The 13,275-nt window shown below is 46.9% G+C and overlaps 1 protein-coding gene across 5 annotated transcripts in view; it reads right to left on the bottom strand.

Annotated features, from left to right (window-relative positions):
* The window catches only part of ADAMTS9 (ADAM metallopeptidase with thrombospondin type 1 motif 9), a 106,846-nt gene that overhangs the window by 11,646 nt on the left and 81,925 nt on the right, over positions 1-13,275 (bottom strand). For all 5 annotated transcript variants that reach the window (XR_003093072.1, XM_025199046.1, XM_025199048.1 and 2 more), the window contains 3 exons: positions 12,120-12,293; positions 2,387-2,557; positions 869-1,063 (listed from right to left, as the gene is read on the bottom strand). Coding sequence is in view for 4 of the 5 variants with exons in the window: in XM_025199046.1 (XP_025054831.1) it covers positions 869-1,063; positions 2,387-2,557; positions 12,120-12,293 (540 nt within the window). In the remaining variant the exon portion in view is untranslated. The remainder of the gene's footprint in view (positions 1-868; positions 1,064-2,386; positions 2,558-12,119; positions 12,294-13,275) is intronic.

Raw genomic sequence — 13,275 nt, 5'->3', positions numbered from 1 at the left:
AGCAAAACCATGCTCAGTTTGGACTCTCCAGCTGCCCTTATGGGATCCCTTTGGGTTGGGTACGGCGTGGGGAGTCCCCAGGAATGGAGAAGAGCTGGCTGCTCCACTCTGTGCTGAACAAAACCATCTTGATTTTCTAACATGATTTTTTTTCCCCAGGTTTTCCTTTTGGCACAAAAGGTAGAAAATTGTAGTTTTTGTTCTGACCTGGAACAACATCTCTCTTCAAACATCAGAGTTTCCCCCTAAATAGGCATTCTGGCTCGAAGCAGTTCAGCTTTACTATTAACTCAGACAATTTTCACCACCTTCCGCTTGACTCGACCCTGGTAATCTCGCACAGACTTGATAAATCGCTCTCAGTGCCTGAGAAGTGTCAATAAATCAAACTTGTGGGAGAAATGCTGCAATCCAAGCAACACTGGAGTTTTGGACTAAGTGAAGGGTGGTGCTTTCACTCAAAACCTTGTGATTTGAGCTCCAGAAGAGAGGGAGACACCACAATAATTTTACAGCCAAAGGCTAATGTCTTTGTCTTTGCTCTACTGCAGGACTTACAGGAAAGGGAAGACATGAAAGCAGAATCTTCTATATTTTGAGGTTGCAATGGCCTAAACTTTGGCATATCAATTAGTCACAAGACACAACCATATGGTTGGCCATGCATATCAGAGTTTCCCCCTAAATAGGCGTTAGGGGGAAACGTCTTCAGTGCATGGCCAACCATAGCCCTTCCTACACCCCAGTCATATGGTCACCTCCGTTTCATTCCCTATCTGTGCAAAGAGCACCAGGTCTTTTGAAGCTGCCGACCAGCCTTTAGTAACCACCCCTCCCTCCCGGCACAAAGGCTTTGCATCGTACTCACACTTCCCCAGTTGCCAACGCGCCACGTCGCCAGGACCGGGCACTCCCCGAGGTAACAGGGGTGGATATTTGGGGGCTGCGTGCCGGGGCAGTTGACTGTGTTCTGGTAGCCGTACTCATAATGGTCCTTCCCAGTATAAATTTCACTGCAGGAAACCAGCCGTTGCTTGTACCCCTTGCCACAGGTGACAGAGCACTAAAGGAACGAAAAAGCTCTGTTAGGGCCCTTTCACACATTCAGATTACAGCTGGATAGAAACCAGTTATAGAGTGCTTAGACCTTTTCATAGCCGGCTGGCTCTTTTTATAGCTGGATGAGTCACTTTTTAAGCACTTTGCACATGTGGCTGGTCTAAATGTATTGCACGATTAACCAATTCGTTGTGTGATAATTACTTTGCATGAGTGAGCAGTCTACATTCACTGTGTGATTAACCGGTTAATTGTGTAACACATGCAAGGTGCAGCACGGGCCTTAATGTCATGTACCCAGCCAGATTTCACGAAGGGGAAGGTAAAGGTGCAACAGGTGGTTCGGGGAGAAGCACCCACTGCTAGTGTCCTAAGAGACCGATAAAGAACTGGTCTGCACCAGTTGCATGTTATTGCAATGCATTCTGGGACCGATTTGCTGGGAGCAGTAGCTCACTTTGCCAAAGCTGCCTTGGACTACTGTGAATAGATGCGTAGCACCACCAAACTCAGGGGAGCCTTAAAGGATCTTCTTTTAGCAGGGTGAGATGGCCTCGATTTGACTGCGGGGTAAGTATAGCAAAGAGGATCAAGACGGATGTAATACATGGGTCCTTTAGATGGAGCCTGAATGGGAACCTAGAAAGTGCTTCTAGTTATCAAGCAGTCTCTGCTGGCTGCTCACACCTGCTTTTTAATATCCTCTCTCTTTTGTTTCCTTGTTCCTCCTTCTCCAGCAGAGAAACCGCCCATGAATACCATGTTCCACATCATGATCTGAGCATCGGGCACGTCTCTGCCCGCATTCATACATCGCTGGGCCCTCAGCCCAGGTCGCTCCAGGGGATAAAAGCAAAGAGGACACAACTACTTTCACCAGTTCTTTTGGTCCAATTTCAGCGGGCCCATCTACACGCTCATTAACGTGCCTTAGTTACTGCACATTTAGTTTAGTACTTCCTTAATAAAATACTAACTAAATATGCAATACCTAAAGTTACTGTGCAGTAGCATCAGCGCACAGTTATTTAGTGATTAGCCTAAAAACACCGTGCAGCAGGCTATGAGCACAGTTTTTCTCATGACACGCTACTGTGCAACGGTATTAGGTTAATGCGCAGTAAACGTCTCTTGTAGACGTGCCCAGCTGGGCATCAATCAGCACAGATCCACTAATGTTCACAGCCTCATGGTGATTTACCCCAGTTGAGGGCTTGGCCTGGCTATTCGCTGAGATCCAGACCACCCCAGGGATGGTGCGGGGGACCGTCCAGTCTGACAGTGTGGGACTCGCCTCCGACAAGGTGAGACACGAGTTGGGACTCACCTCCGACCACTCCCCCGTGATCCAGACATACTCGCAGGGCGGCAAGCTGCAGCTCTCCATTTCCAAGGGTCGCCTGCTGGCATCACAGTACAGGCTGTTCTCCACGCGCTTGTTCTGATTCACGCACACGACTTTACGGTACCGGGACGCCTCCCCACAGGTTTTCATGCACTGTCAGCGAGAGAAAGAGACACGAATTACACTCCGGTCACCAATGCAAACACGCTCCATTAACGGTACGGGTGAATGCTACTTCTGTCTCCGTTAGTCAAGTTCAAAACTGAGATCGGGACCTTGCCGCGCTCGGTGCTGTACAAACACCTAGTGAGAAATACGCCCCATCCTGAGGAGTGAACACAGATGAGACAGAAAGGCTGGGAGGGGGAATCAACGTGTCCTAGGTCACACAGCAGACCAGAGGGAGAGCTGGGACCAGAGCCTGGTTTCTGACTGCCAGTCCAGTGCTGCACCCACAGGACTGCACCACTTCTCCCCAGCTGACGACCGCTATTAAATCCACTTCGTTTGCAACATGCTTTCCCCTCCTTCTTCGTGGCGGACACCCCTGCTTGAACATGAGGAAGTGTTCTGGGGTTGCTTACAGCCAGGTATAAGAAAAGCTGGCAGGAGCCCATGGGACTGCACTGATTATGCTGAAACACCATGGGTATTAGCTGCAGGAAGCAACCAGAGGGAAGAACGAGCCTCCCCAAGGGGCTGCCTATTTTGATGCATTTAAAAGCATTGATCCAACTCCTTCACCGACATTTGAGATGCCCCATCTAGCAGGACACTTACCATGGATGGTTTGTCTGATGTTGCTTGTTTTTTTCAACTGGAGTTAACCACCTAAATACCTTCCAGCTCTGGGGATAGGTGACTTGCCCAAGGCTTCTCAGGGAGTCAGTGGCAGAGTAAGGACTTTGGCCCAGCTCTCGCATGACTCAAATTAGTGCTCTGCCCATTTGACAACCTTTTTCTAATGGCTTTCAACTGGCTGGCCCAACCTATGCTCCAGTGAAACCTATTAGGGCCTCGTCGGACTTGGAGGGGGAGGACGAACCTTTCCGAGACCAGGACTCCTGTCAGCTGTCCCCTCCCTGTCAAGTCCAGCACTTCCTAGGATGGCAAATGCTAAGACCTTGACCTGAGCTCTTGATGACCAGAAACGCTTCCCCCATCTTCCACAGCCCGACTACACAGACATGTTCCTCTGCCCCCCGCCTCCTCCCCGACGCCAGCGATGAATAGAGGAAACCGTACGATCGTGAGGCTGTGCTAACACCTTCCTGTGCTTGTGCAAAAAGATTTTGTATACAAGTGCACTAAAAAAAAAGGGGGGGGAGGAGTGGAGAGAGAAGTGTAGGAGCCATTGACACCCTGCAAATAAATTAGTGGATGCAACAGCTTTCAAGTAACGGGCTAACTAGCAGATAAAATGCACGGAAAGAATATTTTTCGATGATGCAGAAGAAACGTCTGCTCTAAGGAACAGATATAATATCCCATCACATTGTCTTGATCAGTGCAAACTTCCCCTCTATATGTACAAGATTTGACGTGCCCCCCGGCGAGCAAAACCCTGCCAGGAGAATCTGGTTGGTTTTGCCCATTTGCCACACACCGTTTTCAAGGTCTCTGAACCAGTCCCCTTCACACATTTTCTGGCAGATCCCCCGTGAGAGCTGCGGAGCTCACCTCATTGGGAAGCTCAGCCCTCTCAGGGCGGCCTTGCTTTTAATTAACTGTCAGGATTGAGATTGCAAACGAGCCGAGGGCTCGGAAAGGGGGCATCCAGGGGTAGAAACGCCGAGGTTGAGAAAGCCAATGGGCAAGTCTCCGAAGAGGGCTTGCAGGAAAGGCGTGTTTATGCCCATCATAAACATAGAGTAACTGCAAAATGGGAAGGAAAAAAAACCCTCTAAAGCTTCGTTTATTGTAGAGGAATAACTTAACGGCTCTCAGGCAACAGTCAGCATTATAAAACCTGCAGTCTGCCAAAAGACCCTAAGGGCGGCATGTGCTTTCAATCTTATTTACTCTCTCCCTCCGAGTCCCTGGAGTGGAAGTTGCTTCCAGGTCTGAGTTGAAATATAGCATTCCTAAGGGGAGAAGAGTAATTTGCTTGACTGAGTCCTCCAGAGAGCGAACCAACCGCGCTATATTTGCCCTTCTCTGGTATCTCCTCATTATATAAGTGGAGAATAAAATTGAAAAGTGGGTTAGTGGATTGGAATAAGACCTCAGCAAATCTCCTTTGTCACCCGGCTTCCCCTAGCAGTCAATAAAAAGCATTTAACGGGCACCTTTCACCCGCAGCCTGACCCTTCCCCTCTGCGCTCCTTCCCAATTAGGGTGTCTCGACTGACGTTTGGGAAAGGGGATCGGTTCTGTGATTTGGATCTTCGTGCGACTCAGTTTTGCTGGGTGATGCCAGCTCCAATACAAAACTTCTCAGAAATTCAACGATAGTAGCACAAGGCTATCGGTAGTGTCTCTGCTGCAAGACACACACGGCAATGCTCCATGTCTCATCTGCCAAGATACTAAAAATCCCCTTTTCTCTGTAGGTGTCACGGGGGAAGAGTATGTGTGGATGGTAAAAAGGTATTGCTATAGATGTGGTGGGTTTTTAACCAGGCAGGATGGCCTGTTTTGAGCTGAAGTTACAAGTCTAGGGCTGGGGTGCTGCATTTCCAGTTCCTGACACTGCCACAGACTGGGCAAGTCACTTAATGCGACTTTTGGGCAAGTCACTTAACCGCTCCGTGCCTCAGTGGCTCGGCTGTAAAAGGAGGTCATTGCATCTGAAGAGCAAGAGAAGGAGGCAAAGAGTGGGAGGAAGAAAAGGTGGGGAGGGAGGCAGGGAAGGAGAGAGATGCATCTCCTCCCTTCAATTCCAGCTTGTCTATTTGGGCCCCGACTTCACCAGGCATTTTAAAATGTGATGAACATGAAGAATGTATACAGTCTCTTTGAAATCAATGGGGGGAAATCAGGCACAAACTGCTGTCCTGGGCTGAATGCGGCTTTAGATTTCAGGGCAGGATCAGATCATCCCTTGCTGGGTATATGCGTACAGCACCTAGCACAATGGCGTTCCCATCTCAGACAGGGTGCCGGGGCACTCCTGCAACACACGAGTAGTTGAAAAGATAACACGCCAGCAACTTGACCCTGGGCTCCTGCTTCAAAACAGGATGGTGTGTTATAATAACCCAAGTATCTTACAGGTTATTACATTTTTTAAGGGTCCAGGTGCCACCCGGGCAGCGGCGGGACAAGCTTCCTTGATGCCCGTACCTGGTTAACTAATAAGGATGGGGAGCGGGGTTGATTTCCACGCTTGATCAAACAGCGGGCCTCATTCCTCAGCTTGCTAACGAAGGCTCCTATTGTGACGGCGAGTTCGATTTTGTGGATATCCATCCACAAGAGAACCGCCAGAGCTTATAAACTCTGCTGACACTGGGCACCGAACAGCTTTTCTATGAACAACAGTGTCTCTCGTTTTCAATCAGTAAGAGCTGGTTTGAGATTAGCTCTTGGAGTGTCTCTGGTATGTCACCCAAATTAGCACTTGGGTCTCCAGGCATCTGTCATCCCTCCGCAGCGCTTTGGAGACGACGGTCGGGAGGCTGCCTAAAACTGTGCAGCTCCAGAGCGCGCATTTTTTTTTTTTTTTTTAAATCAACAAGGCTTAAATCTATTGACATGCTCCAAAATAAACGTCAATTAAGACAAGCCCACAAAGGTGGGAAATGCATCTACAAGACAGAGTGCCAGCAAATGTATGCAACAGATACATTAAAGGCTCTAATTAGCCACGGTAGGGTTATAAAACATTATTTATATTGAAGTTTGACAGCAGCGAAAATGCAAAAGGGGCTGCTGTTTCATTTAAGTCTAGGGGAAATTTAAGAGGGAGTCTCCTATTACTGACAGATATAAATCTCGCACAAGACAGCAGGGAAAAGGGGCTAAAAGAAAGGGAGAAAGAGGGCTGACAAACAGGGCACAATCTTGACAGATTCTCTCTCCTTCCTCCTCCCCTCACAGTCTGAACTATTTTTATAGATGTTTCACACTCAGATTTTTTTTTTCAGCTAGCTCTCTAGGTGTTAAATGCCCCCTCTCCCCACCTCTAAAATCAATCCCAGCCAACCCAACAGCAACAACAAAACAGCCACCCTGGAGGGCATTTTTAGAAGCGCTTCAACCTTTTATGGAGGGGTCAAAATCTGAAATTTAGACAAAATTTGCTCAAAGTTTCGAAGTGTTTGGACTGGCTCTAGCCATCCTTCCGTGGGTATTCTGCCTGGAATAGACGGGTTTGCCCTGAAAAAACAACGGCCAGATCTTTCCTTCTTTCACACGCCCACCCACATATATATATATATATATATATATATATATATATATATATACACACACACACACACACACACACACACACATATAGATGTATGTATATATACATACACATCCGCACACATACACACATTATATATATATACATATACACACACATGCACACATACACATACATACACACACATACACATATACACACACACATACACAAACAAACACATATATACAATCACATATACAAACACATACACACATATACAAACACATGTACACATACACACAAACACACATATATACAAACACACATACACAAACACACACACACACACAAACACATACATATATACAAACACACATACACAAACACACACACATATACACACACACACACATACATATATACAAACACACATACACAAACACACACATATACAAACACACACACATGAACATATATACAAACACACACACATATACAAGCACACATACACATACATATACAAACACATAAACATACACACATACACACATACATACAAACACACACATGTATACGCATACACACACATACGCACATAAACACACATATATACAAACACACACACACACACATTTTTCCCCCACTCATGTATTTAATTTTAGTTTCAAGTTTGGCATCATCGATCCAGAAGGATGAATGGAAACCTTCCTTCCCTATCAACGCTGCCCTTTTCCTTCTGGTCCCAATCCTCACTTTGTCCTTTTCTGCCGACTTGCATCAATTGGGTTAGAGCAGAGACAAGTTAATTAACATCAATATAACAAGAAAGCAGCCCAGGGTGCGCAGTCAGTTCCCCGTTCCTTTCGCTGCCACAACCACAGGGGATTAAATTAAAAAAAGACATATACAAAATGCTTGCCGGATTCTCTTTAAAAAAAAAAAAAGAGAGAGAGAAATCAGGACTGTAGCAGCCCTGTGATAGTGTTTCAGGCCATACTATTTGTATTGTTTGGCTTCCCTGTCCACCGCAGACTAACGCAATCTCTGCTTCCTCCCTATAAATAATGCGCAGGCTATGTTTGCAGCTGGCAAGGAGGTGCTTTGTTTTAACGGCACATCAGACAAAATAAAAGCTATTCAAAGGGAACGAGTTGGAAACCGATACAAAGGAGTCAGTGCCGAACAGGGAACATCTGCTGCATGTTCCCAATAATGATTATTTATGGGCGAGGACGGCTCCAGCCCACCCTCCTCACCCCCCACCAAAGCTTCCTTGGAATCTGGTCTGTCACATGGTAGAGATTTCCACCGCGCACAGCGGGCTGGGGAGCCCTGGAAACCTTTAGGAAACCAACGTGACCCATCCAACATCCACCTCCCACAAAAGGTTTGGCAGGGGGCTGCGCGTGTGCGGCTCTCTCCTGTTGCTGAAAAGTTGCAAAAATAAGAGAGAGAGGAAATCGGAGGCAAGAGAAGTTGCTTCCAGAGCTAACTGCCGCACTCGGTAAGTACTGCGATTGCATGCTGTTTGGTGACCTACTTTGCTAAGTGCTTGGGAAATTTAGGAGTTGAATGAGTTTAAAGCGCTCTGTAATAGTGCAAATGCCGTAGGATGTTTGCTATGACATCTCAACCGCTTCCAAATTTCTTCTGAGCCAGCCGTCTGCTTCAGCTCTGCCTCTCTGTTTCTGGTCCAAGTCAGCCTTGAAAGTCCTGGGCCAAATCTTTCTCAGATGTAAATCTGCATCGGTGTTTCTCATTGTCTTGGAATCGTTCATTGGGAACCGCAGCGTTACGATTAGCGCCCCGGTAGGACCTTCGAACGTCATTAAGATTGCGACCCCGCCAACGGCATCAGGTTAAATTGGTCTGTAACAGACCCCACGAGGGCAAAGTAGCAGCGGTGTGAGGTGTACTAGGTAATGTCACACGTGTATGTGGGTATCCCATCCTTTAATGAGTCAAGGACAAGCTAGCAGAGGAAGGAAAGATCACCCCAGGAATAGATCAGCTGCGAGCAACGCAATGGGGATGCTGCATCGGGCTGCAATGCTCTTTGTTTTGCCTGTGAATTTTCTTTTTCTTACTTCTTTTTTCAAAAACGGCCGCGTGATAGACACCAAAAATGCAAGTTTGAGGGCAGCAGCATTTTCTGCCAGTGATCAGAGCTCGTGTGTAGCGCTACAGCAACCTGAAGAGGGGGGGTCTGGCTCTCATTAACACTCAGCTCCCTTTGGTGTGGAAAGGGACCCAAGGGATTTAGTCTGGACTTTAAGAGCCCTTTTTACCATGCGGAAGCACTGGAGAAGACCTGCAGGGTAAATAAAGCATAGCTAGGCTCCTGGTTGCATTTATTCCCTCTCCCTGATCCTGCATCCCCTTCCAGCAATGGGAATTTTCATCACTGACTTTGGTGTGCCCTGATCTTACACGCGTACAGCACACTGGAGCTTCTCTGCAGATTTTGGGGCGTGCAGTTTGAAGCTGTTACCGTGTGCCACGCTCGCACTGATATCAGCTGGCATCCTGTGCCCACACCTGGAAGCAGACCTAGGGACACATCCTGAAGGTTAGCATCAGGATCCAAGGGGGGAAATGCAAAAGGTCTAGAAGGGAAAATACGTTCTCATAAAGCCAGAACCTGGTAACCCCGAATCCCAAACTCTTTACAGTCAGAAATCTCTCTCCGCTGCTGCCTGCTGCAAAATATACGTCTCAGGCGTTCGCAGCCAGACCACTCCGAGCTGGCCTAAAACCATCCCAACCAGACCTCCCTGGATTATGTTATGCTTTGCAAATACCTGGATTATGTTATGCTTTGCAAATACCTTGGCATCCCACCGTGCTCTCTCCAACCCACCCTGGGTACTCTCATTCGTACTGCAGATGTGAGAAACGGGGGATACTGAAAATTTATTCATTAATGCTCTTAAATAAATTATTCTGGTGCCATAAGCGCCTTGCATCTATCACGTTCTTGTGTCCTTCATTCTGGGTCATAGTGAGCTTGATTTATGAATGGGCAGATGCCCTGAGAAGCAGAAAATCCCTGCACTTAGTCAGACAGGCACTCATGGGAATGTCCATATAACAAATTCAAGTGCCAACCTAAATGCTCAATCACAGGATTTGGGCAGATGAAACCTGTAAGCTGGGTAGATCATGAGAATTCAACAGGTTTCCTACATTCCCCCCTGCAGCCCACAAAGAGGACCGTGTGGCTTTATTCCCACATGCCCGTGGTACACTTGGAAGAAAGACGCAGTTGGGTGTTAAGGATGGTTTAAACAGGGACAATGACTCTTATGCTGTTATCTGGCTTAGCTTTTGTGTCCCCTTTGCTCCTATGGGGTCTTTGCATGGGTGCCTCTCCCAGCATTGCTTTCCTCCCCTCCTCCCTTCCTACCTACTGTATTCAAATCACTCTCTCCAGTCCATCCACTGCTCCGTGCACGTCCTTTCACAGCTCACGAAAGCCTATGCGTATCTCAGGAGACCCAGCAGGCATGCTGGGACCTCTATGAGAAAATGTCATCCTTCTCTTCCATCCTGGATGGTCTTGCTCTTCCAATGACCAATTTATCCTTCCTACTGCATTTCTCATTCAGCGAACCCTGATAAGAGCCCTGCTCTTTGCACAGCCCCGCTCTGTTCCTCCAGGAAGGCTGTTTTTATGTGCATTAAGGATGCTTTCCCAGTCTATCGTTCTATTCACTATTTATCTCAAGCTGCATCTGGTTTTCTCCGAACTGAAGAGGGGCATTTGGTGCTTGAAAACTTATCTCAACATCTCTCCCAACTGTGCAGCTGCTCCAATAAAAGATCTCCCTCCCCAAAATAACTTTGACTCTTGCATATTTCTTGGCCCAGCGAGGCTACAACAGAACCGTCCTTCACCATCCTTCCTCCTGACCAGTGTCCAGCAGCCTCATCCCAGTTCTTGCTGGGATCCTCAGTGTGCCCGACCTGGGGCACTGATGATGTCTGATCAGGAGATATGAGTGCAGCTCTGCCTATAGCTAAGCCAAGCCTGATGAAGAGAATTTGATTCTGAAAGCTTGCAAAAAAGAGCCTGCTGAAGGGACTTTGATCCTGAAAGCTTGCAGAGTAGAGCCTGATAAAGGGACTTTGATCCTGAAAGCTTGCAGAGTAGAGCCTGATAAAGGGACTTTGATCCTGAAAGCTTGCAGAGTAGAGCCTGATAAAGGGACTTTGATCCCGAAAGCTTGCAGAGTAGAGCCTGATAAAGGGACTTTGATCCTGAAAGCTTGCAGAGTAGAGCCTGATAAAGGGACTTTGATCCTGAAAGCTTGCAGAAAAGAGCCTGATGAAGGGACTTGGATCCTGAAAGCTTGCAAAAAAGAACCTGCTGAAGGGACTTGGATCCCGAAAGCTTGCAGAGTAGAGCCTGATAAAGGGACTTTGATCCTGAAAGCTTGTAGAAAAGAGCCTGATAAAGGGACTTTGAACCCGAAAGCTTGCAAAAAAGAACCTGATGAAGGGACTTTGATCCCGAAGCTTGCAGAGTAGAGCCTGATAAAGGGACTTTGATCCCAAAAGCTTGCAGAAAAGAGCCTGATGAAAGGACTTTGATCCTGAAAGCTTGCAGGAAAGGACACTTTTCTTGCAATGTCCCACTAGGTATAATAAAAGGTATCATTTTGGAACCAAGAGTTCTAGTTTTTTGTATAGCAAAGCAAGGGAGTTTGAAACCACGGGCTTTTTGGGTGGAGGAAGGAGGGACCTGCCGAGACAGGGATGCCTATCAAGAAGAATCTGGACAGAAGTGCCCAAAAAGATGCAGGCAGCACAGGAAAGTCGTTTTTTTCAATGCCCAGCTTTGTTTGCTATGGCATCTCAATCTCTTCCAAATTTCTTCTGAGCCAGTTTTTTTTCCAATGCCCAGCTTCCTGCCACTCTTGGAGCCACACAAAGTTACTCCTCAGCATGTGTCAGGGTAGCACAATGCAGCCCAAAGGTGAGAACAGCTCAGAGTCAGGCCCAGCATTGGCAGGGACACACAGAGCGCTCAGTTTGGGGAGACGGCACCAAGCCCCCTTGGCAGCTTGCACGTATCCAGCCAGGCTATGCAGGGACATCCTCCAGCCCCTTTGGGAAAATACTGAAACAATCTACATGCATCACCATCTCATTGTCTCTCCTGCCCACTGGACATCAACCTAAACGCAACCCAGCTCCACATAAACTTTGGCCATCTGACAATAATCTTCCCAGCCGGCTAACCATCTTTTACGTCTCTCGGCGGTTCACGTTTCACACAATGAGTAATGCGATACTGGCACACGTAAGGGAGAAGGTCTGCCTTGCATGGGCTTTGAATACAGCTGACGCTGCCCCTTCCAGCCCCTTGCTACTCACCGCTTGCCATTCCTCTGCTTCCCAGCTGTAAACGGGACAGTCGGCAAGGTGGCATCCCTGTTCAGCCTCGGGTCTCGTGGACTGAGGGCAGTCAGCTTCCCCGGCTGGTTTCTGAGTGCCGGTGTAGCAATACACATTCCTCCGCCGAACGCCTCTCCCGCAGGACACTGAGCACTAGGACAGGACAGACAAGTAAGTCGCTGCTTTACACGGCAGCTTCTGCTCCTTATTCTTCCGACGCGCTCTCTGGGTGCTACGACCGAGGTCTCTGGTTTCCGCAGAGATAATGCTCTACTCTGCATTTAGCAAATGTTCACACGCAGACATTTAAAAAAAACTCTAAACTTTTATCTTAGAAAACATTTTGCAAAATAATTAAATAAATCTGAATACAAAGGGTGAAAAATCCTGGCTCTGCTAAAATGAACGGGAGTTTTGCCACTGATGTTGTCAGTGGACTTATCAAAGGATCACACGACAAAAATCTCTAGAGACAGGGCATTATTCAAACCTCCCGAATGCCGGAGACAGCAGGGAGCCGTATGCAATGCTCAGTGCAGTTTGCAAATAGTTTCAAACAAATAAACCCCACGATACAAGAAATATTATTTAGCTGCCTGCACAGCTTTAATGAAAAAGCATGAATTAGACAGCATAATATAACTGGGGCAGTAAAGATTGGTAGGTGTAATATTTCTGTAATTTCCTTCAATAGACACCCATACACAAATGCTAACTTATCACAGGCTGAAAATAGACCCATTTTGTTAAACGGGCTGCTTTATTTTCACATATTTGCTTCATTGAGGTATAAATACTTTCCCTGCTAGTCATATCATGTGCGGCTGATTTGAACGATCAGCAAAATATGTTTTTCAGGTTTTTAAATCTTGCTATGCAGAGCTCACTACTTCCACCAGTTTCTTTCCTCTTACGATTTCACACTATAAATTATTTATCTGATCAATAAATTGTTTAATTGTTTAGCATGATATAATGATTTGACTAGGTCGCGAAGCACAGTTTATGAATGTGGAAAAAGATGGCTAATGTTTAGATAGCAAAAGCATTCAGGACTCGTGGTAGAGGTGATACCTTTTATTAGACTGACTAGATTTTGGCAAAAAAAAAAAAATCTTTAATTGCAAGCTTTTGG

The sequence above is a fragment of the Alligator sinensis genome, unplaced genomic scaffold, assembly GCF_000455745.1.
Source record: "Alligator sinensis unplaced genomic scaffold, ASM45574v1 scaffold469_1, whole genome shotgun sequence".
Lineage (NCBI taxonomy): Eukaryota > Metazoa > Chordata > Crocodylia > Alligatoridae > Alligator > Alligator sinensis.
This window is presented reverse-complemented; position numbering and strand designations above follow the sequence as displayed.